This window comes from Schistosoma mansoni, chromosome 4, assembly GCF_000237925.1.
Source record: "Schistosoma mansoni strain Puerto Rico chromosome 4, complete genome".
Lineage (NCBI taxonomy): Eukaryota > Metazoa > Platyhelminthes > Trematoda > Strigeidida > Schistosomatidae > Schistosoma > Schistosoma mansoni.
The window spans coordinates 30,042,340-30,067,718 of NC_031498.1; the positions used below are offsets into that span (position 1 = coordinate 30,042,340).

Here is a 25,379-nt window from a genome sequence, read left to right on the forward strand (position 1 = left end):
ACAGATCGGATCGGCAGTAAGTCTAGAAAATCTATAGGTGGAGTTGTTTACGCAAAATACTCAACATTCACTGGCCCGATACTATCAACAACAGGCTTGCACGGGAGAGGACAAACCAACTTCCAGATGAAGAGGAAAATAAGGAAAAGACGTTGGAAGTGGATAGGACATACATTAAGGAAATCACCGAACTTCATCACGAGGTAATCCCTAACTTGTAATCCGGAAGGGAAGAGGGAAAGAGGAAGGCCAAAGAACACATTACGCCGGGAAATAGAAGCAGATATGAAAAGGATGAATTTTAACTGGAAAGAAGTGGAAAGAATTGCCCAGGACGGGGTTGGATGGAGAATGCTGGTGAGCGGCCTGTGCTCCTCCACGAGGGGTAACAGGCACATGTAATTAAGTAGGTTCATTAATTAGTATTGTTAGAAACTTGATGACTAGATAAAAAGAAATCAGCCCGTGGTAACGTATATAGTTACAGATATGGAATAAACGTGTTTGAATATTTGAATAATGACTACCAAATTATGTTGAATATTCTTACATGCTTGAAGAATGCTGATGTGTAAAATATTAAGGGTTTGAAGATCCTTGTTGATTATCTTCAGCTGTTCATCATTGAATGTACTTTTTAACATACACCTTCAGATAATGTCATTTACCAGTTGTGTTGTGGACATTATAAAATTTCCATAGATTTTAGATCATCTACTGGTCATAGATTACTATTGAAAGGTTGAAAGTAATGAACAACCAATTCGTCATAGTGTGTAACGTTTCAGGAGTGCACATCCACAACCCATCATCCGGCAATCGAATTCAGGGCCTCCAATCTCGCGCGCAAGTGCTTAGCCACTAGGCCGGTGAACACGTGGCATAGGTTACTTATATCTATACAAGTAGTATATAACGATGGTCGGGCATTGAATGTATTTTAGTAGAAGATCGATAAGGAAAGAACGGGAACAAAGCGCAACTACTATGAAAATGCATGAACAATGGAGTCAGAGACGATGGATTGATATTTACAGAAGGAACAGTCAAGAATGAGACAATTGATTGATAGTTTGCTAATTAACTGTTTACTGTATAGTTGTCAGATTTTAGTGAGATAGCTTGTAATTTGTGCTTAAATACATTCGATTGTCGCCACTCGTGTTCTCCTTCACTACACCTGCATCTCAGAGTTGGTGTTCACTCTGGGACACGAATGCTGTACCGTTCACTTCAAACGCCATCGCGTTATCCACTCAGCTACTGTGTCATGATAGCTGCTTGATTGTGCGATGGGGTGAATTTTAAATTCATTTTGTTCTTTTGCTCGTGTCTTCCCATTGTTGTTTAGAATTGTAATTGTCCCCACTCGTGTTCTTATTTACTACAAACAGACATCCATCAGTGTTAATGTACAACTTTAATCAGTTCTGAATATTGAACAATCCCCATCCATCGCTTGCGGTGAATAACTGAATCATACCGAACATGGTTAAAATCCACTGGACATGACTTCTCACGAAAACTTCAGGAATTACACTTTGAAGCTGGTCACTAGTGAGCAGAGTTTGGTGCTTAAAGGTTTCCAATGGTGCTTGATCAGTTTGTCATTTAAACTATGAAACTCATAGAATTATCAAAAGTGATATTCTTACTCGTAATCTACATTCTTAAGAAGATAATGTTTACTGAACATGATGAAGTAACTGTTGTTCGCATGAAGTTTTATTTAGGTAAATCTAAACAGAATGAATAATAATCACTGATATTAGATTTATAGCATTTAACCAACAACTAGAGGGTTGATACGCATTGAATGCCATTTATAATATGAAAGCCAATTTTCAATTCCATAAATCAGTTCTTGATGTAAGCTTATCTTTGCACAGATATCTCAAGTGATATCATGATTAAAATACTTGCGTTTCATGTGCAAACGTAACAACCTACTGTGGGCGAGAACAAACCAGATTCCAGTGGAGGAAGAAATCAGGTAGAAGCTCTGGGATAGGATAAGACACACATTGAGGAAAGCGCCCAACTGCGTCACAAGACAATCCCTCATATGGAATCCTCAAGGCCGAAGGAGAAGAGGAAGATCCAAGAACACATTACACCGAGAAATGGGAACAGATATGAGAAGAATGAACAACAATTGGATAGAATTAGAAAAGAAGGCCCAGAACAGAGTGGGTTGGAGAATGCTAGTCGGTGGTCAATGCTCCAATGAAGGTAACAGGTGTAAGTATATATGTATATATATTACAGTTAAACATAAAATGAATTCATCAGTTTATCTTACCTCTGTTGGTAGACGAATTCTTTCTGGTAGACGATTGTTTTGTTCTTTTAATTTTTCTAAACGATCTTTCAATTCTGCTACTTTTTTTCTAGTTTCTGTTTTCTTTCGTTCTGCTAATTCTACAAGACGATCATGTTCTGATTTTTGTTTTGTTTCTTCAATACTATAAGCTTTTGGATCAATGATATCATCTACTTTTACACTCGTATCCTGTAAAGTATTCAAAGTATTAAGTAAGACATTTTTTGTAATTTATCCAAGTTCAAGTACACTATAATAGTTAAATGAAAGTATGATATGATACAAAGATCAATGACAACCACGAGTCTCAATACGTTATTCAGATATAGTGGTGAATTCAAAAAACATTTTCGTAGATGAACAAGTTAAAAATCGACAGCAGAGTACGAAAGCCAGTCAGACACAACGTAGAACTTCGTATGTACATCACTTCGGGTTGCCATACCACATAAGCATAGAGATTCAGTTGTCCATTCAAATCACATAGTGGTAGAAGTAGAAAGAGGCTAAGCAGTAATCGAAAAGATTAGGGTTTGAAGATCTTATTCAGGGAGTATAATACAGTGAAATAAATTTGGAAAGAGAAAAAAGATAGAGACATGAAGAATTCAGAAGATTATAATTTGGCAGAACACAGAGAGTGGATGCACCTGCGTGATTGAAAACGATTTTGAGCCATGTCATTCAAGGTCTCTAACTATCGATTGCTATCATCTCACGAATCCCAACCAGATAGTCTACACCTACCAGCATGGCTCAGTCCAATTGTCAGTGACTTCATTGATTTATGCCACGTTTTGGTCTGGCCGCCCCATAGCTTTCTTTCAACCTACTCCTACACCATAAAACATTGCACGTCGAGGCAATAGGTGGTTGGTGATATGATCAGCGAAATTAAACATATTGTACAATATCTCATGATAGGTGATATACAATTGTTTATAGGTTAGTTTGATTGAATGAATTATCTATGTAACCAAGGTCAACGTTTACATTATGTTATCCGAGCCAATTCATCTACCTACGGAATATCAACATAATTATTCAGCTTTAAGTAATAGAGGACCTTAATCAGTCTTAAGTTTTTTCCTTCTTATAGCTAAATTGATGAAGAGCTTAGAGTATGGTTTCATGGACTGAATCAGACTGACTACTATTAAATTTAATGAAGTAAAAGTCGTTTTGGTAAAACGTTTCCATGACATCATCATAATCAGGGGGTTTGAGGAAAATGACTCAAAATTATTCACTTATCGACTTTCCATCTCATTGAATTCTCGTTTCTTCTTTTATCTCTATGATGTGAAGAAAACTAACTGATATACATTTGGATTAGGTAGTTAGATGATTCTGTAACTGTGTTTACCCATTTTTCTGTAATAATTAAAGAAATTGATTAATTGTCAATTCTGAATATCAACTCTGAAATGCAGGTACATCCAGGTAACGAGTCCCAAATAGGACAAAACGAGCGTCCTGGATTCCACTGCTAGCCACTATCCATCTTTGTTATTAATTGTCGATTCAGTTTACTTTATGGATATTATGAATTCGTCCTTACAGTATAGATGATTATCATGGAATTGTGACCTTCGAATATCTGACTATAGGTTGATCGTGTAAATGATTGTTATTTAGAAACTTTTCATTTATTATCTGATATGATTTCATTAATTGTTAGGCTATGTTGGCTGGATACCATCAGTAACAACCTACTGAGTGAGAGGTCAAACCTGCTTCCAGCTGAGGAGGAAATTAGAAAAAGACTTTGGAAGTGAATAGGACATACATTACGGAAATCATCAAACTGCATCATGAGGCAATCGCTAACTCGGAATCCTGAAGAGAAACAGAAAAGAGAAAGATCAAGGAACACACTGTGCCGAGAATTGGAAGCAGACATGAAATGGATAAATAGGAACTGGAAACAAGTGGAAAGGATCGCTCAGGACAGAGTTCTATAGAGAATGCTGATGATCGACCTATGCTCCTTAACAAAGGGTAACAGACGTAAGTGAGTAATTGTTAGGTTATAAATATAAGCTAAAATGACAGCCAAATTTAACCTATCACTTCTTGTGGATGAAATTTCGAACAGAATATTTTATAATTTATTAGTCACTAAGGTAAATGAACAACTTTACATTGTTTACTCATCAATATACACGTATGACACAAGCGTTCAGAATTGTTTATCATATGGCTGAATGAAATAACTACCAACTAATTGCTTTTCATAAAAGTTCTTTCTATCACGAACTATCACTTACAGAAAAATATCTGAAAATAAGGCGCGAGACTGATAGGTCCTGGGTTCGAACCTCGTGAGGTGGGATCGTGGATGTGCGCTGCCACTGAAGAGTCCCATATTGGGACGAAACGGCCGTCCAGTGCTTCCACGTTTTCCATGATGGTCTAGCTTTAATTGACTCATGATTTCAACTATGAAAATACTTAAATCTCCACAAAAACTCTTCTGATTTTTTATCATACTCTGAAAATTAGCAGCGTCTTGAAAACTCACAAATCAAAGGTTCTCATGAGGGGTGAGACTATAATTTATGGACAAACCAATCAAATTTAGAGCAACGGGTCTTATATTTTGGCGTGAAATTCATTCATTCATTTGGCTAAATAGCGTTTTGGAATCTTAGCACATGTCAGTTTGTGATGAAAACCCTAAATCCAATTCCTAACCTTAACCATCAATTGTAAATCATGATCCTTCATTTAGCCCTAGTAAGTAAGTGACCATTCTCAAGGTCATTTTAGAGTCTCTCAAAAGTCGTCCATAAATTGTGATCTCACCCCTAAACGTTATTTTTATTTTGATGGATTGATGTTAGCTAGAGGATCGATAACAATCAGAAAATACTATGTAGCTATTTAGCGTCAGTATACGACTCTTCAACAGTACACAATCAAGAAATTATCTTCAGATGATGTCAATTCTCCATGAAATACAAATAGTTCAATTCTGGAATAGACGGAGTGTACAATTTTTTTTAGGTTCATAAGACAACTTACAAATGTAGACGGAATTCGTGCACGATATTCTTTAATTTCTTTATCTTGCATTTCTTCTGTCATAAGTTCACAGACAAACAATGTTCCATCACTTCCAGCGCTTAAAAGAAATCTATCAGAAAGAAATAAAATAAACACAGAAAGATAAATGTTCAGTATACATGATTATGCATGGTTAAAGTCTAGTGGGTATATATTTACAGACAGATCTAGTCTGGATGAAACATCAATGGTGGAATATTAACTTTCATAAGAAACAGTTTAATAGGTACTGATCTCTACTGATTTATCTGACTGAAAGCATATGATCCAACATTCATGATCAATTCTTGGCGCTTCATTGCTTTTATACTATACTTTTATCTGTCTAGAAGTAAGTGAAGAAACTCAGAACAATAGAAATGAATGACAGAAAACCAATTAATGACAGAATATTATATCTTCATGGAATTTAAGAACTAGAACAGACGTTGAGTCGGTAGCCTAACTTATAGCTTAAATTAAAGAAAAAACTCAGCTTCATGTGTGTGTGTGTGACCAGATCATATAATGTATTTCTTTAATTGTACATGATTAAAATACATTGGTTGCTTATGAAATGATAAATTATGAAGAAATAATAAAATAAATTCAACTTAGTATTGTTTGTTTGAATCTTCCCATCGATGTGTTAGGACTGCAACTGGTCAGTCTCTAATTGGCCGAGTGGATAACGCGATGGCGTTTGAAGCGAGGGTACTGGGTTCGAGTCCCAGAGTGAACGTCAACTCTGAGATGCAGGTACATTCAGCTGACGAGTCCCAAATAGGACGAAACGCGCGTCCTGGATTCCACTGCTAGCCACTATCCATCTCTGCTAAATAATAAAATAGTTGAAGTCATAAGTTAATTGAATCTAGACCACCATGGAAAACCTGAAAATACTGGATGGCTGTTTCGTCCTATTGTAGGACTCTTCAACAGTGCGCATCAATGATCTCGCCTCGTGAGATTCGAACTCAGGACCTATCAGTTAGACATGAGCACCGTTGGATGCCAGCTCAGTGGTCTAGTGGTTATGCGTTCACGCGCGTGACTGGGTTGGAATCTCGCAATGCGGAATCGTGGATGCGCAATGCCACTTAAGAGTCCCATATTAGGACTAATTAATTAGAAAGACAAATGTTTCCTCCCTATCATAATGTAATTTCACTAAAAAGGAACTTACTTTTCATCATATGTAAGCGCTATTCGATTAACACATCCACGTTGATTATCATGTAAACGATACATCCAATATCCTTTAAATTTTGTTAAATCAAATGGTTTCTCTAATAGTTGTACACATATTACACCATCATTAAAACCAATTAATAAACGATAACCAGAATTACTAAATGTCCAATATGTAATAGATGCATCCTTCTTCTCCGATATACAAATTGCTTGATTTGGTTCTGTTGGAAGAATACGATCTGTTAGGGTAATACTATATGGATCAATCTTTTCTAAGCTTTCTCCTTTTTCACCACTTGTTATTGTACTATCTTGTGATTGATCTGAATCGGTTACATCGGTAACTATATGATGTAATTCATAGTGTTTATCTGATTGTTCTTTTGTTTTATGAATTCTTTCAATTGCATCGTCTATGGTTAATAATGGACCACCTAATTCACATTTATAAAAATATCCTTTATCGAAATCACCCTTAAGAATGAGAAAGTAATAAACAGAAAACACCATTATTGTTTATTTATAAACATCAGACTTCAGAATGTAACATCTCTAAGAGTACAAATCACTTAAGTAACATTATAATTTATGAACGATCTTCGAGGGACGGTAAAGTGACTTAAAGACTATTCACTTACTCGCTAGTGTCAAGAGAAACTTACTTACTTACGCCTGTTACCCCTCGTGGAGGAACATAGGCCACATGTAGCTCTTCTAGAGTTACTAACGGTCCCAAGCCTGGGTAAAGGAGAACGGTTGGGCATGGGGTTAGCGACCCCATCCCGTAGAAAAACTAACTCGCTAGAAAAACGCTAACCAGAAAAAATAATTGAAACAATTTAATTTCTGCCCTGGAAGTTGAAGGGATAATTATGACGTCTGATGATGAAAGCCGAAATTTTTTCGGAAGTCACGAGGCCGATGCACCTTCTAACAACCAGAGCAACATTCTTTGTCAAGAGAAAGTTATAAATTAATTGGGAAACGAGGATTTAGAGTTTAAATTTAAAGTTTTCATCACTAACTCATATCATCTATAATCCCAGAATGCCATTTAATTATGTGAATGAATGAATTTCACGCCTGAATCCAAGACTTGTTATCCTTAATTTGATTGGTTAATCTATAGATTACAGTTTCGCCATCATTTAATTAATGAATGTTAAAAGAGAAGCTGAACTTATAAATGTGGCTTTCAATTTATAATCATTTAAAATTGTCATCGTTATAAGAATGGGCTTTCAAGAACACTTTCGTGTCTCCACTTCGATGATTAACTCTTAATCATTTTCCTACAAAGAGATGACAAACAGTGTAACTTCACACTACAGTGAATAAACTCAATTCAAAGCAACATAATATACATTAAAACTACTTCATGAGGAAAGTTGAGCTTTGGTAATAAAAAAGAAAAAGTTGATCAATCAAATGAATATGAATCGACTTCTTTTGATTTCAGTAATGTCACGTATTTTTTTTTGTTTTTAGAGTCGTTATCCACATATATAATAAATGTACCGCCATGCTGGCAGGTGCAGACTATTTGGTTGGAGTCTGAGTGACTATGGTAACCAATGGTTGGAGATTCTAGGTGACATGGCTCAGAATCGATCACAATGGCATAGGTGTATTCACTCTTTATCTTCCCTTAAACCTTGAAATTAAAATTGGTTCATGTCTTTCTTCCTTCCTATACTATATTCTTATATACAACCTATCTTTTATATACTAACACCACTAAATTAACTACTTCTATGAATTCGGTGCTCATCTTGTTGTGCTAACGAGGTATGACAACTTGGACCGATGCATATGTGTGCCTGGTCCTATGTTGTAGCTGACTGACTGACTAACTATTCACATATATTTTGACATTATCAGTTATTCTCTAATATCTAATATTCTCTAAGTATCTATGTGTACTACTTACTCAATTCATCACATGTCTTTAGTTTATTTTTCTGACTACAAATAACGAGTCACACTTTATTAAATCGAGTTGGCACATTTGCCCTCTCCCCTTCATTTCACGTCAATCAATCTATTATTTGTCTAAGTAAACGAATGTCGGAAATATATATTCCTCAAATAATTTCATACTGTACTTCTCATATGTACGTTGTTAGTAATGTGATTAGTCAAAAAAGAAGTATATATGTATATGGGATATACATTTCGTTAACATCATCATATCATCAGGTTATACGATCGAATTGAAGTCAGACGATGGGCCATAATAGTCTGAATCTGTTACAGGTAAAAGAAAATTATTGCTTGTACATCTTTTTTTATATGGTTGAAATCATGAGTTAGTTGAAGCTAGACCACCATGGAAAACCTGGAAGCACTGGACAGCCATGTCGTCCTATTGTGGGACTCCTCAATGGCAGTGCGTATTCACGATTCCGCTTCCCGAGATAACTCATCATGTGACTATTAAGTCATTTTTACCATGTTAATATTCCAATTATTTTGAGAGGGAATTGTGACACTCACTACATAAACCACTTATATTCATTTCCTACATTCATCTCTGCTTATGAGTATATATGTACCCTTCTTATTTTATCTAATGCAAGTAACCCTGTTGCACTATTCATTAACAGTTTTGAATAATATTCAGTATTGTAGACTTGCGACAGACTTTTACCTTACCCATTCTTCGTCTGTCCGCAGAAGTGAACGCATGAAATATCAACATTCATAGCAGTCGTATTGAACTTTCCTTTATCCATGTCATTACTAAATGGATTTGTTTACAGTACCTGTACGACGTACGTAAGTTGTATATTTTCTTTATATAACTAACAATTTAATTATACTACAGTCTAACCGTGAGCATGTAACATTTATAGAAAAAAGCTTACTAAAGACACCCAAAATTGATTTGGTTCATTTCTATCCAAACATCCATATAGTAATGGTGATGGATTTGACGGATAAGTAGGTGTCCAGTCAGCAATTTCAGATAGTACACCTTGATAAATAGCCTCCTCAGCTAAAAGAAATGAAATAAATATATGATAGTTATTGATTTGATTTATCATAATGATGAAGAAATCAGGAATTTTACAATTAAGTATCTATCGAATCTCACGAGGCGGGATCGTGGATGCGCACTGCCAATACGGAGTCCCACATTAGGACGAGGCGGCCATCCAGTGCTTTCAGATTTTCCATGGTGGTCTAGCTTCAATTGACTCATGATTTCAACTATACAAAAAGGTTACTAAAATCTCCACAAAACCCCCCTCTAATAAGTATATATATGACAAAGTTATTACTTATATACAATTAAGATCATCCTATTACCATGAAAACTATTAATTTCAATACAGTGCAAAATATAGATCGTCATTATATGATAAGAGAAAAGTGTTTCTTGAATTAAATATATAGAGATTATTTACAAATCATACGACAGGCTATATAACAGATAATAGCTGTGTCCAATTTTTTTCTGGTTAGCGTTCTTTTACCGATTTTGTTTTCTACGAGATAAGGTCGCTAACGCCATGCCCAACCCTCCTCCTTTATCCAGGCTTGGGACCGGCAGTAGCCCTAGGAGGAGCTACAGGAAGGCCCAGGACAGAGTGGGTTGGAGAATGCTGGTTGGCGGCCTATTCTTCATTAGGAGTAACAGGCGAATGTAAGTAAGTTAGCTGTGTCCAAAAGCACAATAACAAAGAATACTCGACTTTGGGAATAGTAACACAAAACCTACTGTAACTTGTACCATTAAATACTGGTCTAATGAATATATGGAAATGGAAAGTAACTGTTAAATGTATTAAAAAGCCGAAATTACGATAATTATCCATTAAAACAGTGGCAGTGTCATACGTCATATCCTGGAAATGATCGGGAATAGAGTTATTTGGTGAATATTATTAAGTAATTCATTTTCGTATTAGCTGTTTGAATCTTTATATTGATGTTTAGGACTGTCATAGACCAGTCTCTTATTGACATATGTGAGTCCTGTGAGGATTGCCTCGATATTGTCTTTAGTCGAAAACATTTTAAGCAGAGATGGATGGTAACTAGCAGTGGAATTCATAACTCTCGTCCCATCCTATTTGAGACTCATCAGCTAGATCTGCCTGCATCCCAGAGTTGATATCCAATCCGGGACTTCACTGCTAGCCAACATTCATCTCTGCTTATTAATAAGTAGTATAATTAATTTACGAAAGGAAACAAATAATGAAGATATGAAAATCAGTTGCACAAGCAGAACAAATATATACATTACTGTTTGGTCAGTGGGTTGAATTAAGATGCCTTTACGTTAGCTTGTGAAATTTATCCAGACGATATTAAAATCAACAAACTAAGCCACAAAATTCAAAATAAGTGGTCTAAATGTATAAATATTTGCAATAAGACTTCAAGGTCCTGAATTCAATCCAGTCACTTACAAAGTAAAACCTGGAACGTATGTACATCAGTCCAAGTTGCCATAACCCATTAGCACAGACATATGAAATTGTCAGGACAAATCCCAAAATAGTAAAGGTAGTGACAGTATCAGTGGTATTAAGAAAGTTTACGCATCCAAAAGAAACTTTTAAATTAGTGAGGTAAAAATACTCAAAAACTCATGAGGAATCCAGAATGTTAGAATTTAGGGAAGGACAAGGAATAGATGCACCTCATCAATCGCCAACGATTTTGAGCCATGAATTTTAAAGTCTCTAGACATGGGCTACGATAATCACCTCAACCACTACCAGGTTGTCAACCACTATTAACATGGATTAGTGCAAGTGTCAATGACTCGATGGAGTGATGCCATGTTTTCAGTCTGGCCGCCCCTAACATTCTTCCGGCCTACTCCTACACCACAAAACAAGCCAATTTACCTATTCATCATGAGTCATGTTTTCACCTTGTTAATTATTCACCTATTAATCCTGACCATGTTTATATGAGCGTAGGTGAGTGTACACCTCTTATCCTATTCATCGCATGTCTGTAACTTATTCTTGTCTGGCTATAAATATTGATTAACGCTTGGTTAAAGCGAGTTGGCTTACCCGCCATCTCCAATGCGTGTGATTTTTGTTTCGCTCGCTGATGCTTACTCACATGCTTAAAACTTTCTGACCTACGTCATTTGTCAATAAAACTGTAGCTGCCGCTTCTCTTTACCTTCTGATTTTATGCGCCGTTAAGAAGGGAATTATAACAGTTATCAGGGTGGACGATTAACGAAGCATGGCACTAAACTACTTACTTACTTACTTACTTACGCCTGTTACCCCTTGTGGAGGAGCATAGGCCGCTCACCAGCATTCACCATCCAACTCTGTCCTGAGCCTTCCTTTCCAGTTCTTTCCAGTTAAAATTCATCCTTTTCATATCTGCTTCTATTTCCCGGCGTAGTGTGTTCTTTGGCCTTCCTCTTTTCCGCTTCCCTTCCGGATTCCAAGTTAGGGATTGAGTCGTGATGCACATTGGTGATTTCCTCAATGCATGCCCGATCCACTTCCAACGTCTTTTCCTAATTTCCTCTTCAGTTGGAAGCTGATTTGTCCTCTCCCATAAAACGCTGTTGCTGATAGTATCTGGCCAGTGGATGTTGAATATTTTGCGTAGACAACTGTTTATAAATACTTGTACCTTCCTGATGATGGCCGTAGTAGTTCTCCACATTTCAGCTCCATACAGTAGGACTGTCTTGACGTTCGTATTAAAGATTCTGACCTTGAAATTGGTTGAGAGTTGTTTTGAGTTCCATATGTTCTTCAATTGTAGAAATGCTGCCCTCGCTTTGCCAATCCTCGCCTTTACATCTGCATTCGATCCTCCATGATTATCAACGATGCTCCCGAGGTACTTGAATGTTTCCACCTCTTCTAGAGTTTCGCCATCAAGTGTGATTCAGTTGGTGTTCTCCGTGTTGCATTTGAGAATCTTGCTTTTCCCTTTGTGAATGTGGAGGCCTATCGATGCGGAGGCTGCTGCTACATTTGCTGTCTTCATCTGCATTTGTTCGTGTGTATGAGAGAGGAGGGCTAGGTCATCTGCGAAGTCCAAATCATCTAATTGATTCTCAGAAGTCCATTGTATTCCGTATTTCCCTTCAGATGTCGAATTCTTCATAATCCAGTCAATCACCAGAAGGAAGAGGAATGGGGAGAGTAGACAGCCTTGTCTGACTCCGGTCCTTACTGGAAATGCATCTGTCAGCTGTCCTCCATGCACCACTTTGCACTGTAGTCCATCGTATGAGTTTTGGATAATGTTGACAATCTTGTCAGGAACTCCATAGTGTCGAAGAAGTTTCCATAATGTTCTCCTGTCCACGCTGTCAAACGCCTTCTCATAGTCAATAAAGTTGACGTATAGTGATGAGTTCCACTCAACTGATTGTTCAACGATGATCCGTAGTGTCGCAATCTGGTCTGTGCACGACCGATCCTTACGGAATCCGGCCTGTTGATCCCGAAGTTCGGCGTCTACTGCGTCTTTCATCCGATTCAGCATCACTCTGTTGAAAACTTTTCCTGGTACTGATAACAAACTGATACCTCTGTAGTTTTCACATTGGCTCAGATCTCCTTTCTTTGGTATCTTGATGAGATATCCTTCTTTCCAGTCCGTTGGCACTTGTTCCTCTTCCCAAATCTTCTTGAATAGAAGGTGAAGCATATTTGCAGTTACTTCAATGTCTGATTTCAGAGCTTCGGCTGGTATATTGTCAGGTCCTGCCGCCTTCCCACTTTTGATTTGTCTGATGGCCATCTTGACTTCTTCGATCGTTGGTGGAGTGACATCTATTGGAAGGTCAGTGTGGGCTGCTTCGATGTTCGGTGGATTCAATGGGGCTGGTCTATTCAGCAGTTCGTCGAAGTATTCTGCCCATCTGTTCCTCTCTTCTTGAATTTCAGTGATTGTCTTTCCTTCTTTGTCCTTGACTGGTCTCTCTGGTTTGCTATATCTCCCTGCCAATTTCTTCGTTGTATCATATAGTTGTCTCATATTTCCTTCTCTTGCAGCTTTTTCCGCCGTCGTTGCTAGTTCTCCCATGTATTTCTGCTTGTCGGCTTTAATGCTTTTCTTCACTTCCCTGTTTGCTTCTGCGTAGTCTGCTTGTGCTTTGACTTTCTCTGCTCGTGTTCGGCTGTTGTTAATTGCTAGTTTCTTGTTCTTCCTTTCTTGAATTTTGTCCAGGGTTCCCATAGAGATCCATTCCTTGTGATGATGCTTCTTAGGACCAAGAACCTCCTGACACGTTGAAGTTAGTGCTTCTTTTATCCCTTTCCAGTTATCCTCCAAAGTAGTTTCTTGTTCATTCAGTAGATCCTGTAGAGCTTGGAACCTGTTGTTGAGAGTTATCTTGAATTCATGGAGCTTGTCAGTATCTCGAAGGAATGGTGTATTGAACCTTTGTAGTGCTGTTTGTCCAGTTGTCCAGTGTTTCTTTAGCTTCAGTCTCATCTTGGCCACAACCAGGTGGTGATCTGAAGCTATGTCAGCTCCTCTCCGGGTTCTCACATCTTCCATTGATCTTCGGAATTTTTTGTTGATACAGATGTGATCTATCTGGTTCTCTGTGGTTTGGTCCGGTGAGATCCATGTAGCTTTGTGTATGCGCTTGTGTGGGAATATTGTGCCGCCTATAACCAATTTGTTGAATGCACATAGGTTTGCAAGTCTCTCCCCATTTTCATTTCTCTCTCCTAATCCATGTCGTCCAATTATATCTTCATATCCTGTGTTGTGCACTCCAACTTTAGCATTTAGATCTCCCATCAGGATGGTGAGGTCCTTTCGTGAGCACTTCTCTATAATTGATTGCAGCCTTTCATAGAACTGATCTTTATCATCGTCGTTGCTATCATTGGTGGGTGCATAACATTGGATAACGTTCATTGTGATCCCTTGCTTCTTTGTCCTGAATGATGCTTTGATTATCATGGGTCCATGAGATTCCCATCCCACAAGTGCATTTCGTGCTTCTTTGGACAGCATTAGAGCAACTACCTGAGTGTGTGGAGCATTTTCCCCTTCGTGACCGGAGTACAGCAGCATCTCTCCTGTACCTAGCCTTTGTTGTCCAGATTGTGTCCAATGGGTTTCGCTGATTCGGAGTAATGCCAAGTTGTATCTCCTCATTTCCATTGCTATTTGGCTGGTCTTTCCTGTCTCCCACATTGTCCGGACGTTCCATGTACCTATAAAGAGTGTTACTCTGGTTGTTAGAAGGTGCATCGGTCTCGTGACTTCCGAAGAATTTCGGCTTTCATCATGAGACGTCATAATTATTCGTTCAACTCCCAGGGCAGAGTTTAAATGATTTGAATAATTTTTTCTGGTTAGCATTTTTTTAGCGAGCTAGATTTTCTACGGGATGGGGTCGCTAACCCCATGCCCAACCCTCCTCCTTTACCCGGGCTTGGGACCGGCAGTAACTCTAGAAGAGCTACAGCTACTAAACTACTTACCCTTATCAAATTTCTGTTTATCTTCATCTGTTTCCGGTTGTAATCTTGTATTGATTCGACGAATCTCTTCTCTATTCTCTTTAGCTTTTTTATATTCAGCTAATTTATTGGCAGCATCTTCATCATGATCTAAACGTGATTTAATACTTTGTAATTGATATGATTTAGTAATTTTAATATTAGATAATGAAAAGGTTTTAGAATGATCAAATTTGTCATTTTCTGTTGGACATTCTACCTGGAAATAAAAGTAAATTTCAATATTATTGAATAATAAGTTCCATTATAAATGGATATGATCGAATGTATATTGCATTACCTACTAACTTACTTACGCCTGTTATTCCTCGTGGAGGAGCATAAGATTGTACAGATAACACAAATATGAGACTGTTATGTGGGCTACTTATATCGATATAAGTAGTATATATCATGAGTCAGAAATAGAATATCTAGAAGAAGAATATTGAAAAGATCGAGAAGGGAGGAACAGAAGTAGAAAGCAATTGGTATTACATACGATCATAAAAAATGGGATTGTACAGATAATACACAATGGTGAGACTGTGATGTGGGCTACTTATATCGATTTAAAGTAGTATATATCGTGAGACAGGAATACAATATTGAGAAGATCGAGAAGGGAACAACATAAACAAAAAGCAATCGATGTGGAAATCCAGGAATAATGAATCCTGAGACAAATAATGAACATTTTGCAAATGAAGTATCAGAGTATGGTTCTTCTATTTTATCAAGGAACTTTATAATTTGTGTCAAGTACATGATCGGTTGTCTTTAACAGTGTTTCCCTTTACTACAGGAGTATAAATTACGGATGAATCTATCAGGCATAAGATATCAGGTCTCGGATTTTGGTGAGAAATTTATTCATCCATTTGCATAAATACAGTTTTGGCATTATAGCTGATGTCAGATCGTAATGAAAAAACCACAAATCTAATTCCTAACCTTAATCATCAACTGTAAATCATAATTCTAATTCCCCATACAGGTTTATAACCCTCATTTGGTCCTACTTACTAGGTGGACACTCTCAAGGTCACTTTAGCGTTGCTCAAAGGTCGTCCATATATTGTAGCATAACCCACACGAATAAAGTGAAAATAATTAAATATCAAGCGACAAACATCAAGCATCCTGAGTTAGAATCCAGCGAGAAGGATAATGGATGAGCACTGCTGAGTAGTCCCATACTAGTAAAAAACGGCTGTCCAGTTCCTCCAAATTTTCAATGGTGGTCTAACATCAATCGATTCGTGATCTTAATCAAAAACTTAACAATCTCCACAACCCCATACTGATGATTTCTCAATTCAACAACTTCCTATCATATATGTCCTTTTAAATAAATAAATAAATAGTGATTTCGTTAGATAATTCAGTCAATTTTATATCTTGCAAGCAAATATTGAAGATTATGGCATTAAGTCTGATCACTTGATAGCTCTTAGCGTTTTACACTTGGATAATTGAAAATTTGTAACTCGTATAAATATTTTGAACAAGTATATGTGTTATCAGAAGGGACTTTTGTGGAGATTTCAGTAATTTTGTAGTTAAAATCATGAGTCGATTGAAGCTATACCACCATGGAAAACCTGGAAGCACTCACTAGTGACTGACTTCAAGTGATATTTCCTGGAGTTCTAGTGAGAATCAGTGACAAGAGGAGTTCAACCAGGTCTGTTGTGAGACACCAACTCATTGAAGGCAATGGTGGACTTGTCGCTCAATTTTGTGGATCGGTTGAAGTTAGACCTCAACACCGGTCGGCTAAAAAGTCTAGTGGTTAAGCTCTCGCTCGCGAGACTGATAGGTCCTGGGCTCGAAACTCTCGAGGCGCGATCGTGGATGCGCACTGCCACTGAGGAGTCCCACGATAGGACGAAACGGCCGTCCAGTGCTTCCAAATTTTCAATGGTGGTCTAGCTTCAATTGACTCATGATTTCAACCATAAAATAGATGTATTGTTTCCTCTTTTACCTTTTCAAAAATAAACCTATTTATCTCCCTATTGTGTGTATTCAAATGTTAAGCAGAATACTTACATTATCAAACTGGAAAACCAGATGATTGATCTAAAGTCATAACTTCTTTTTTTGAACTCAAAAAGATCACCTTTCATCAAGTGAATAGTTGACACATTTTTGACAAAAAGGTGAGTAACAGATTTTATAGTTCATTCACAGTAACTTATAAAGATTGTCAAAGCAAGGTCAGCATTTCTACAATTAAAGAACATATGGAACTCAAAACAACTCTCAACTAACTTCAAAGCTAGAATCTTCAATACGAACATCAAGACAGTCAGTTCTACTGTATGGAGCTAAAATGTGGAGAACTACTACATCCATCGTCAAGAAGGTATAAGTATCTATAAACAGTTGTCTACGCAAAATACTCAACATTCACTGGCCTGATACTATCAGCAACAGCCTACTATGGGAGAGGACGAACTAGCTTCCAACTGAAGAGGAAATTAGGAAAAGACATTGGAAGTCGATAGAACATACATTTCGTAAATCGCCAAACTGCATCACGAGGCAATCCCTGACTCGGAACGCTGAAGGGAAGCGGAAAAGAGGAAGGCCAAAGGACATATTACGCCGGGAAAAAGAAGCAGATATGAAAAGGATGAATGTTAACTGGAAAAAACTGGAAACAATCGCCAAGGACAGGGATGGATGGAGAATGCTAGTGTGCGGTCTATGCTCTTCGACGAGGGGCGTAGGTAAGTAAGTAAGTAAGTAGTGAAGATTAAATTACGGATAACTACTGAGGACTATTAATGGATTAATATATATATATATATATATATATATATATATATATATTCTTATTGTATAACCATTCACTAACTAGATTATGTATCTATCTATATTCCCCTTATTATAAGCTTGACTTTGATCTATAGGCTATTATTCATAGGATTTACTACTCTTAAATTGTGCTCGGTTTATTAATTACAGTCTCCCACGATCACAGCCACTTTTTGGCTTGATCTTGTACAAATGTTATTCCCAACTTTATAATGTGATACCGTCTGTTTAGCTAGTATATAATCCAAGTATGTTTGCAATAAATGATTCATATAGTGGGAGCTGGAATTGATGTTCTAGACTCAACTGGAAAGGTTAGAAGGGAAAGGACCAATAAGGATGCTAGACTGCTCATATGGGTCAATACGTCATTGGTTTGGCACAGTACTAATGTAGTGAACAAGAACACTAGTTGGGGACAATCGAATGTATTTAGACACAAATTACACACTATCTCACTGAATTCTGATAAAGATACAGCAAACAGTTAATTTGCAAATTAACAACCGATTGTCTCAATCTTCACTGTTATTTCTGTAAATATCAGTCACTCATCTTCTCTAATTTCATTGTTCATGCATTTTCCTACCAATTGCGCTTCATTCTTGTTCTTTCTTTATCGGTCTTCTGCCAAAATACATTCTATGTCTAACCATCACTATATACTACTTATATACATATAAGTAGACCATACCACATAAGATTGTATAAGTCATATTCCGATTGTCGGATAAGTTACATGATAATTAACCAGCTTCAAAGTTACAACAGATTAGATCATTCTGAGTAATAAGGTCATTGATGAACACGGTAGATCAGATGCAGATGTGAGGGCGCGGATCGGCAAAGCAAGAGCAGCATATCTGCAACTGAAGAACATCTGGAACTGAAAGCAATTGTCAACCAAAACCAAGGTTAGAATTTTCAATACAAACGTCAAGACAGTTCTACTGTATGGGGCGGAGACGTGGAGAACTACGAAAGCCATTATCCAGAAGATACAAGTGTTTATTAACAGCTGTCTACCCCAGATACTTCGGATCCGATGGCCAGACACTATCAGCAACAATTTACTGTGGGAGACAACAAACCAGATTCCAGCAGAGGAAGAAATCAGTAAGAAGCGCTGGAAGTGGATAGGGCACACTTTGATGAAATCACCCAATTGTGTCACAAGACAAGCCCTCACATGGAATGCTGAAGGTCAAAGGATGAGAGGAGGACCAAAGAACACATTACACCGAGAAATAGAGACAGACATGAGAAGAATGAACAAAAAATGGTTAGATCTAGAAAAGAAGGTCCAGGACAGAGTGGGTTGGAGAATGCTGGTCGGCGGCCTATGCTCAATTGGGAGTAACAGGCGTAAGTAAGTAAGTAATAAGGTTAAGTAAATATAATTCATCATTAAACTTACCGTTAATACACAACCATTTTCTAAATAAACAATAATTTCATTGGTTTCTTTATGATTTATATAAAACCATTCTAATCGTATAACTTTTCCATAAACATTAATAAAACCAATAGGTGATAAATGAGTATTATGTACATTGAAAAAGAAAACCGTTTCATCTTTACTCTAAAAAACAAAGACAAGAAAAGAAAGATCAATAAGAGAAGAATCAATCAGTTAGATTTAAGTCAGACTATCATCGAAAATCTGAAAGCATTAGATGGGCGTTTCGGCCTAGAATGGAACTCCTCAGTAGTATATAACCACATTCTCGAAGTCTAGTGTATATAGGCTTTCAGTAGTGGTCTAGCTTAGATCAACTCATGAATTTAACTGTTAAATTTACTAGAATCTTCATAAATCCCCACTCTGATAATAATCATGTGCTCACTAGTGACCCAAAGCGAGATGTAACTACTGGAGTTCCAGTGAGAAGCCGTGACCAAGGGAGTCCAATCCGTGTCGGGTATGAGACGCATATCTATCACAGTCAATGAAAAAGGGGTTGTGAAAGATGGTGGATTGTTTGAAGTTAGATATTGACGCCATTAGATGCCGGCTTAGTGGTCTAGATGTTGAACGTTTGCGCGAGAGACTGGAGTTCCTTAGTTTCAGTCCCGCTTGAGAAATAGAGGACGCGCGCTGATGAGGATGAAACGGCCATCCTGTGCTTCAATGAATTTATTGATTTACCAATAGATATATATTCGTGAGAGAAAGTTGTTTTTCAAGCCAATGAGTTTTTCAATCTGTATGAATTCGCTTCTATTGGATCACTACAAAAATGTTTCATTTGAAATCGGTGATCTATGAGATCAACTAAATCCAGATCAAAGACCTATCCCAACTGATGATCTTTTAATGATAAGAAAAAAGTAAACAATCCATTTCAAAACTGATGTCTATAAAGTAAAGTGTTCTCCTTAAAATCTTTGGTTATTTATCTCATACTATAAAACTTATCTTAGATATTCATTGTTATTCACTGTTAACTTAATAAATCATAAAGATCTAGAGGCGAGATTATCATTTATGGACGACCTTTGAACGAACATTAAGTGACCTTAAGAAATAGTAGCCAATCAGAAGACAGCTAGTATAGTGTAAAAATACATTATACAACATCAAGGAATTAGAGTGGGTACACTTCTTTTATATGGTCCAAAAACTTGTCAAGGTTAGAAAAAGGTTCAAAAGTTCCAAAATCGTAATGCATAAGGTAGAGGAACTCATTCATATGGCTCCATAATAGTTGGTCTCTGGTGCCATGATAAGGTCACAAAAATCCTCTCAGCCTCAACCACATAGCTTCATTATTGTTTGTTTGTACTCCGGTTGTGTAAGTTTATCATTTTTATTATGGATATGTCCCTAAAATACTTATACCATTGAACAGCCGAAGCTTCAGTAACATCTGCGAATATTGCAACCAATGTTACTGGTGCTTTTATTATACAGTTTGCGGCAATTATTATAATATGCCTAAGTCTCAATCTGGATCGAGCGATAAAGGTTCCTATTCTAGTAAACCTCTTCCTTCAACATGTATTCCATCGAGGGAAAACATCACGATAGTTTGCACAAGGTTTACAAGTCATTTAATAGTCACAATTACAAATACGGGAACTTAATTGTCAATCTTCTCTAAAATTCTCTGTGAACCGATCGTACATGAGGATCGGGTACTGAAATGGGTGCCGTGGAGATTTTAGTAATTTTATATAGTTGAAATCATGAATCAATTGAAGTTAGACCATCATGGAAAACCTGAAAGCACTGGACGGCCGTTTCGTCCTATTGTGGGGCTCCTCAGTGGCAGTGCGCATCCATGATCCCGACTCACAATATTCGAACACAGGATCTACCAGTCTCGCACCAAAGCACATAACCGATAGACCACTGAGCGGGCATCCGACGGTGTTAATTTCAAACTCCAACCAATCCAAAAAGTCGAGCAACCATTCACCAATTGTCTTCAGTGAGTTCCTATCTCGCAACATACATGGTTGAACTCCAAATGTAATTCAATACGGATTTCCATAAATCATTGTACTATTGGGTATATACACTAAACATTTTTCAAAAAAAAAAACTTCGAAAACTCTGAAATTTACCCCAGTTATAAATAATTTTCCTGATGGACTATAAATCATTGATGTAATTGCTGATGTATGCGGTTTAATTGCTTGTCCAAGATCTAATAAAGCGAATTGTTTTGTACGTTTTGTTAATTCTTCAGGATTTTCACCAAATTTTATGACACGTAAAACACCATCTTGATGACCAACAATTAAAATTTTACCTTTTGGATCAACCTTGGTTATGCATGTGAATAAAGAACAGAAAAATAAAAAGTTAAAAGAATCCAGATGATTAGTTCCTTTTCAAATAATCAATCTATCATATTAGTAAACAGAATTCATTAGTTCATTGATGGTTACCATGGATATAACTTTTGTAATTAATTTATTTAAACACATAAATATTGGTACAAGGGGGTACCAGATATATATGCGCCATACAAAGCAATGAGAATGGGAGGAGAAAAGAGTTAAGATGCATATATATAATGATGAGGGAAACTGAAATGTACAACCAGAAGATTTCTTTCAGTTAGGGAAGTTATGATCAATCTTTATGAAGAAAGTAAAAGAAGGTTACAGCAGGATCACCAATGGCTTCTATTCTGAGCCATATCTGATAACGTCTCTAGCTACTGTGTTGCACCATCTCTTGGACCCTAGCCAGGGAGTCGTGAAGGATCAAGAGATAAATGAAATGACGCTTTCTACTGACAAGTTTTGTGAAGATGTACCATGTTCGGGGTAGTTCTTTTTATTGACGATTTGTTATGAGGTATGAAAGAGATTTTTCATAGAAATTGATTTGAGTGTAAAAAATATAAGTAGTCAAACAGCATTGGATAGATATTCCAGCCCAACTTTTTAAAACGTTAAGGCGATTCACATTCATGTTTTATCAATTAGATAAAACCAAGTATTATGCAGCAGACGTAAAGGTGAGGATTGGGAAAGTAAGAGCCACATTCCTACAATTGAAGAATATAATGGAACTCAAAATAACCGTCAACCAATAGCAAAGTCACAATCTTCACTACGAACGTCAAGACAGTCCTACTGTACTGAGGTGAAACGTGGAGAACTACCACAACCATCATCAAAACATTACAATTGTCTACGTAAGATACCATCAGCAACAGCTTTCTGTAGGAGAGGACAAACCAGCTTACAGGTGAAGAGGAAATCAGGAAAAGACGTTGGAAATGGAAAGGACATACATTGAGGAAATCACCAAAGTGCATCACGAGGCAAGCCCTAACTTGGAATCCTAAAGGGAATCGGAAAAGAGGAAGGTCAAAGAACACATTACGCTGGGAAATAGAAGCAGATACGAAAAGGATGAATAACAACTCGAAAGAACTGGAAAGTATTGTCCAGGACATGATTGGATGGAGAGTGATGGTTGGCGCCCTATGCTCCTCCACGAGGGGTAACAGGCGTAAGTAATTATTATGTACTCAATACATCAATTGGGATAGTTCTCACTTTTAACTTCAATCAGTTTGTGATCTCACACGACCGTTATCAACTCATTCAATCAGTCAGTCAGTAATAATCAATGTTTGTTAGCCTAAGTAGGTAAATCACTTCAGCAAAAGGAGGAGAAATGAACAGCATGATTACCATAAAAGTTAAAATAATAGTGTTAGTAATGGTATTGAGAAAAACTAAACATTGAAAATTTAGTTTGAGGGAGCTGAATACAAAGGTGTATATTTATGAAGGTTTTCTGAAATTAAAGATAGAGAACTAGATAAAAATTGAATATATCTGCCAAAAGACAATCGATTGATAGTAGTATCACCTAACTCCGATAATTGATTCTCTTTATTGCTTGTCAATCAGCCTGAATCTACCAACACACACCTAATTAACTGTCAGTGATTTCATAGAAAGATGAATCGTTTTGGTTTTATCACTATAAACTTGCATATAACTTATTCCTACTTCAGCAAACATGGTTTATCGAGGCTGAAAATGGTTGGTTACACATAACACACGTCTCAATTTCCTCGGTTACTGTAGATTCAAAGCGTCATCTACATACTAACCATCTTTTTATGGAGCTCTACACTTAACCTCAACTTTACTCTTTCAGTAGCTCCATGATACTCGATACATGTTGCGAAAGTACCTATAATCAAAAACCAATCACAGTGCAGTTTTTCATTGATTTGGCAAATGTATATCTCACCTACGTCACATCATCAAGTGTTATCAATGATAGTGATCTTACACCCAATTTGGTTGTTTTTAGTTTGAAAAAAGTAGAGAAATATAATTTAATATCAGAAAAGGTTTTTTGGATATTATAGTAATTTTAATAATTGAGATCATGAATCAATTGAAGCTAAACTATCATGGAAAACCTGGACACTAACACCGTTGGATGCCGGCCGGCACAGCGGTCTAGAAGTTAAGCCCTCGCACGCGAAACTGGTAGGTCCTGGATTCGAATCTCAAGAAGCAGGATCGTGGATGCACACTGCCACTGAGGAGTCCAACAATAGGGAGAAACGGTCATCTAATGTTTCCAGGTTTTCCATGATGGTCTAACTTCAATTGATTCATGATTTCAACTATTAAAATATAATTTACTTTTAAAAATAATTTTTAAATAATAATTCATTTACTTGTGGTGGACTCCAAATTATTGATGAACCACCTGATGGAAATCTTCTTGAAACAAGAACTTTTTGTTGAACAATATCATAAATGAATACCTTACCTACGATAGGAAAATAAAAAAAACATACAGAGAAGAAACTAATGAGAATAACCATCATATGTGTTCTATCTTCTATTGTTTATATGTCAATTACAATTGGATAATTCTATTTAACTATTGAATAACAATTATTATTGTTATTAGAAGGGGGTTTTGTGAAGATTTTAATAATTTTATATAGTCGAAATCTCCACAAAACCCCCCTTCTGATAATGATCATATGCTCACTAGTGACTGGCTCCATGAAGTATTTCCTGGAGTCCTAGTGAGAAGCAGTAACCAGTAGAGTTCAACCAGGTCTGTTGGGAGATATCAACTCACTGAAGACAATTGGTGAATGGTTGCTCAACTTCATGGATTGGTTGAAGTTAGACATTAACACGGTTGGATGCCGGCTCAGTGGTCTAGTGATTAAGCGCTCAGGCGCGAGACTGATAGGTTCTGGTTTGGAATCTCGTGAGGCGGGATCGTGGATGAGCACTGCTGAGGGGTCCCACAATAGGACGAAACGGCCATCCAGTGCCTCCAGGTTTTCCATGGTGGTCTAGCTTCAATTATCTCATGATTTCAATTATTATTATTATTACCTTTATTCAATATTATATTTTTGGTACAATATCGAATTCTCAGCACAACGTATTTCAACAAGTTTCCATTTCTTCTTTCTTGATCGATCCTGACAACAAATATTGAGTGGTTGCCAATTAGAAGTTAGCAATCCAGTCAGTCAACATTTGAATAATGTACATTTCTCTGCATATTGTCAGCAACCACAATATCTCTGATTGAATCTAATTGACTTGTACAACGAAACGTTGTACACTTTTCAGAAACGTATCTGAATAGGTTGTGCGATTAATAGGCATAATGATGTATTAAAACAAACAAGCAAACAGAAAACTTGTTGAAATATCTAGCCGACCGTTGCTGCTACCTTGACATGGTGGTCGGACTTGCCTATCGTGATGAACCAATCGAGCTATACTGGTTAGAAAATTTTTCCTCAAGGTTCTGCCATGCCAGGCAGGTCGGTTGAAGAGCGGTAAGACTAAAAGCAGCAAACCAAAGGTCGAAAGGCGAAGTCGTACTGCTGACTGTACAGAGGTGTGACAGCAGTAAAATGTTTCCTTCAGACAACCAACATAACAACGATGCTGCCTTCCCACAAGGAGGGGTGGGGTTAGAAAAGGTCAACCCTAAAAATGCACACCTCACCTTATCCCACGGGTATCCGTCTCCGGCGGTAAGGTCC

General features: G+C 37.2%; 1 protein-coding gene and 2 non-coding genes across 3 annotated transcripts in view; 1 reads left to right on the plus strand and 2 right to left on the minus strand.

Moving 5' to 3' along the window:
* Smp_170700 (putative wd-repeat protein) overlaps positions 1-25,379 on the minus strand; it is a gene marked incomplete at both ends in the record, with an annotated part of 43,093 nt that overhangs the window by 4,978 nt on the left and 12,736 nt on the right. Inside the window, 8 exons of the mRNA XM_018797445.1 lie at positions 2,303-2,512; positions 5,351-5,462; positions 6,558-7,039; positions 9,433-9,563; positions 15,019-15,256; positions 19,280-19,444; positions 21,433-21,633; positions 24,065-24,127. Of these exons, the coding sequence (XP_018652486.1) occupies positions 2,303-2,512; positions 5,351-5,462; positions 6,558-7,039; positions 9,433-9,563; positions 15,019-15,256; positions 19,280-19,444; positions 21,433-21,633; positions 24,065-24,127 (1,602 nt within the window). The remainder of the gene's footprint in view (positions 1-2,302; positions 2,513-5,350; positions 5,463-6,557; positions 7,040-9,432; positions 9,564-15,018; positions 15,257-19,279; positions 19,445-21,432; positions 21,634-24,064; positions 24,128-25,379) is intronic.
* Positions 5,670-6,102, minus strand: Smp_tRNA_01471_Gln_TTG.1.1. Its single transcript has one exon. It is a non-coding gene (tRNA).
* Smp_tRNA_00257_Pseudo_TTG.1.1 lies at positions 6,042-6,112 on the plus strand. Its single transcript has one exon. It is a non-coding gene (tRNA).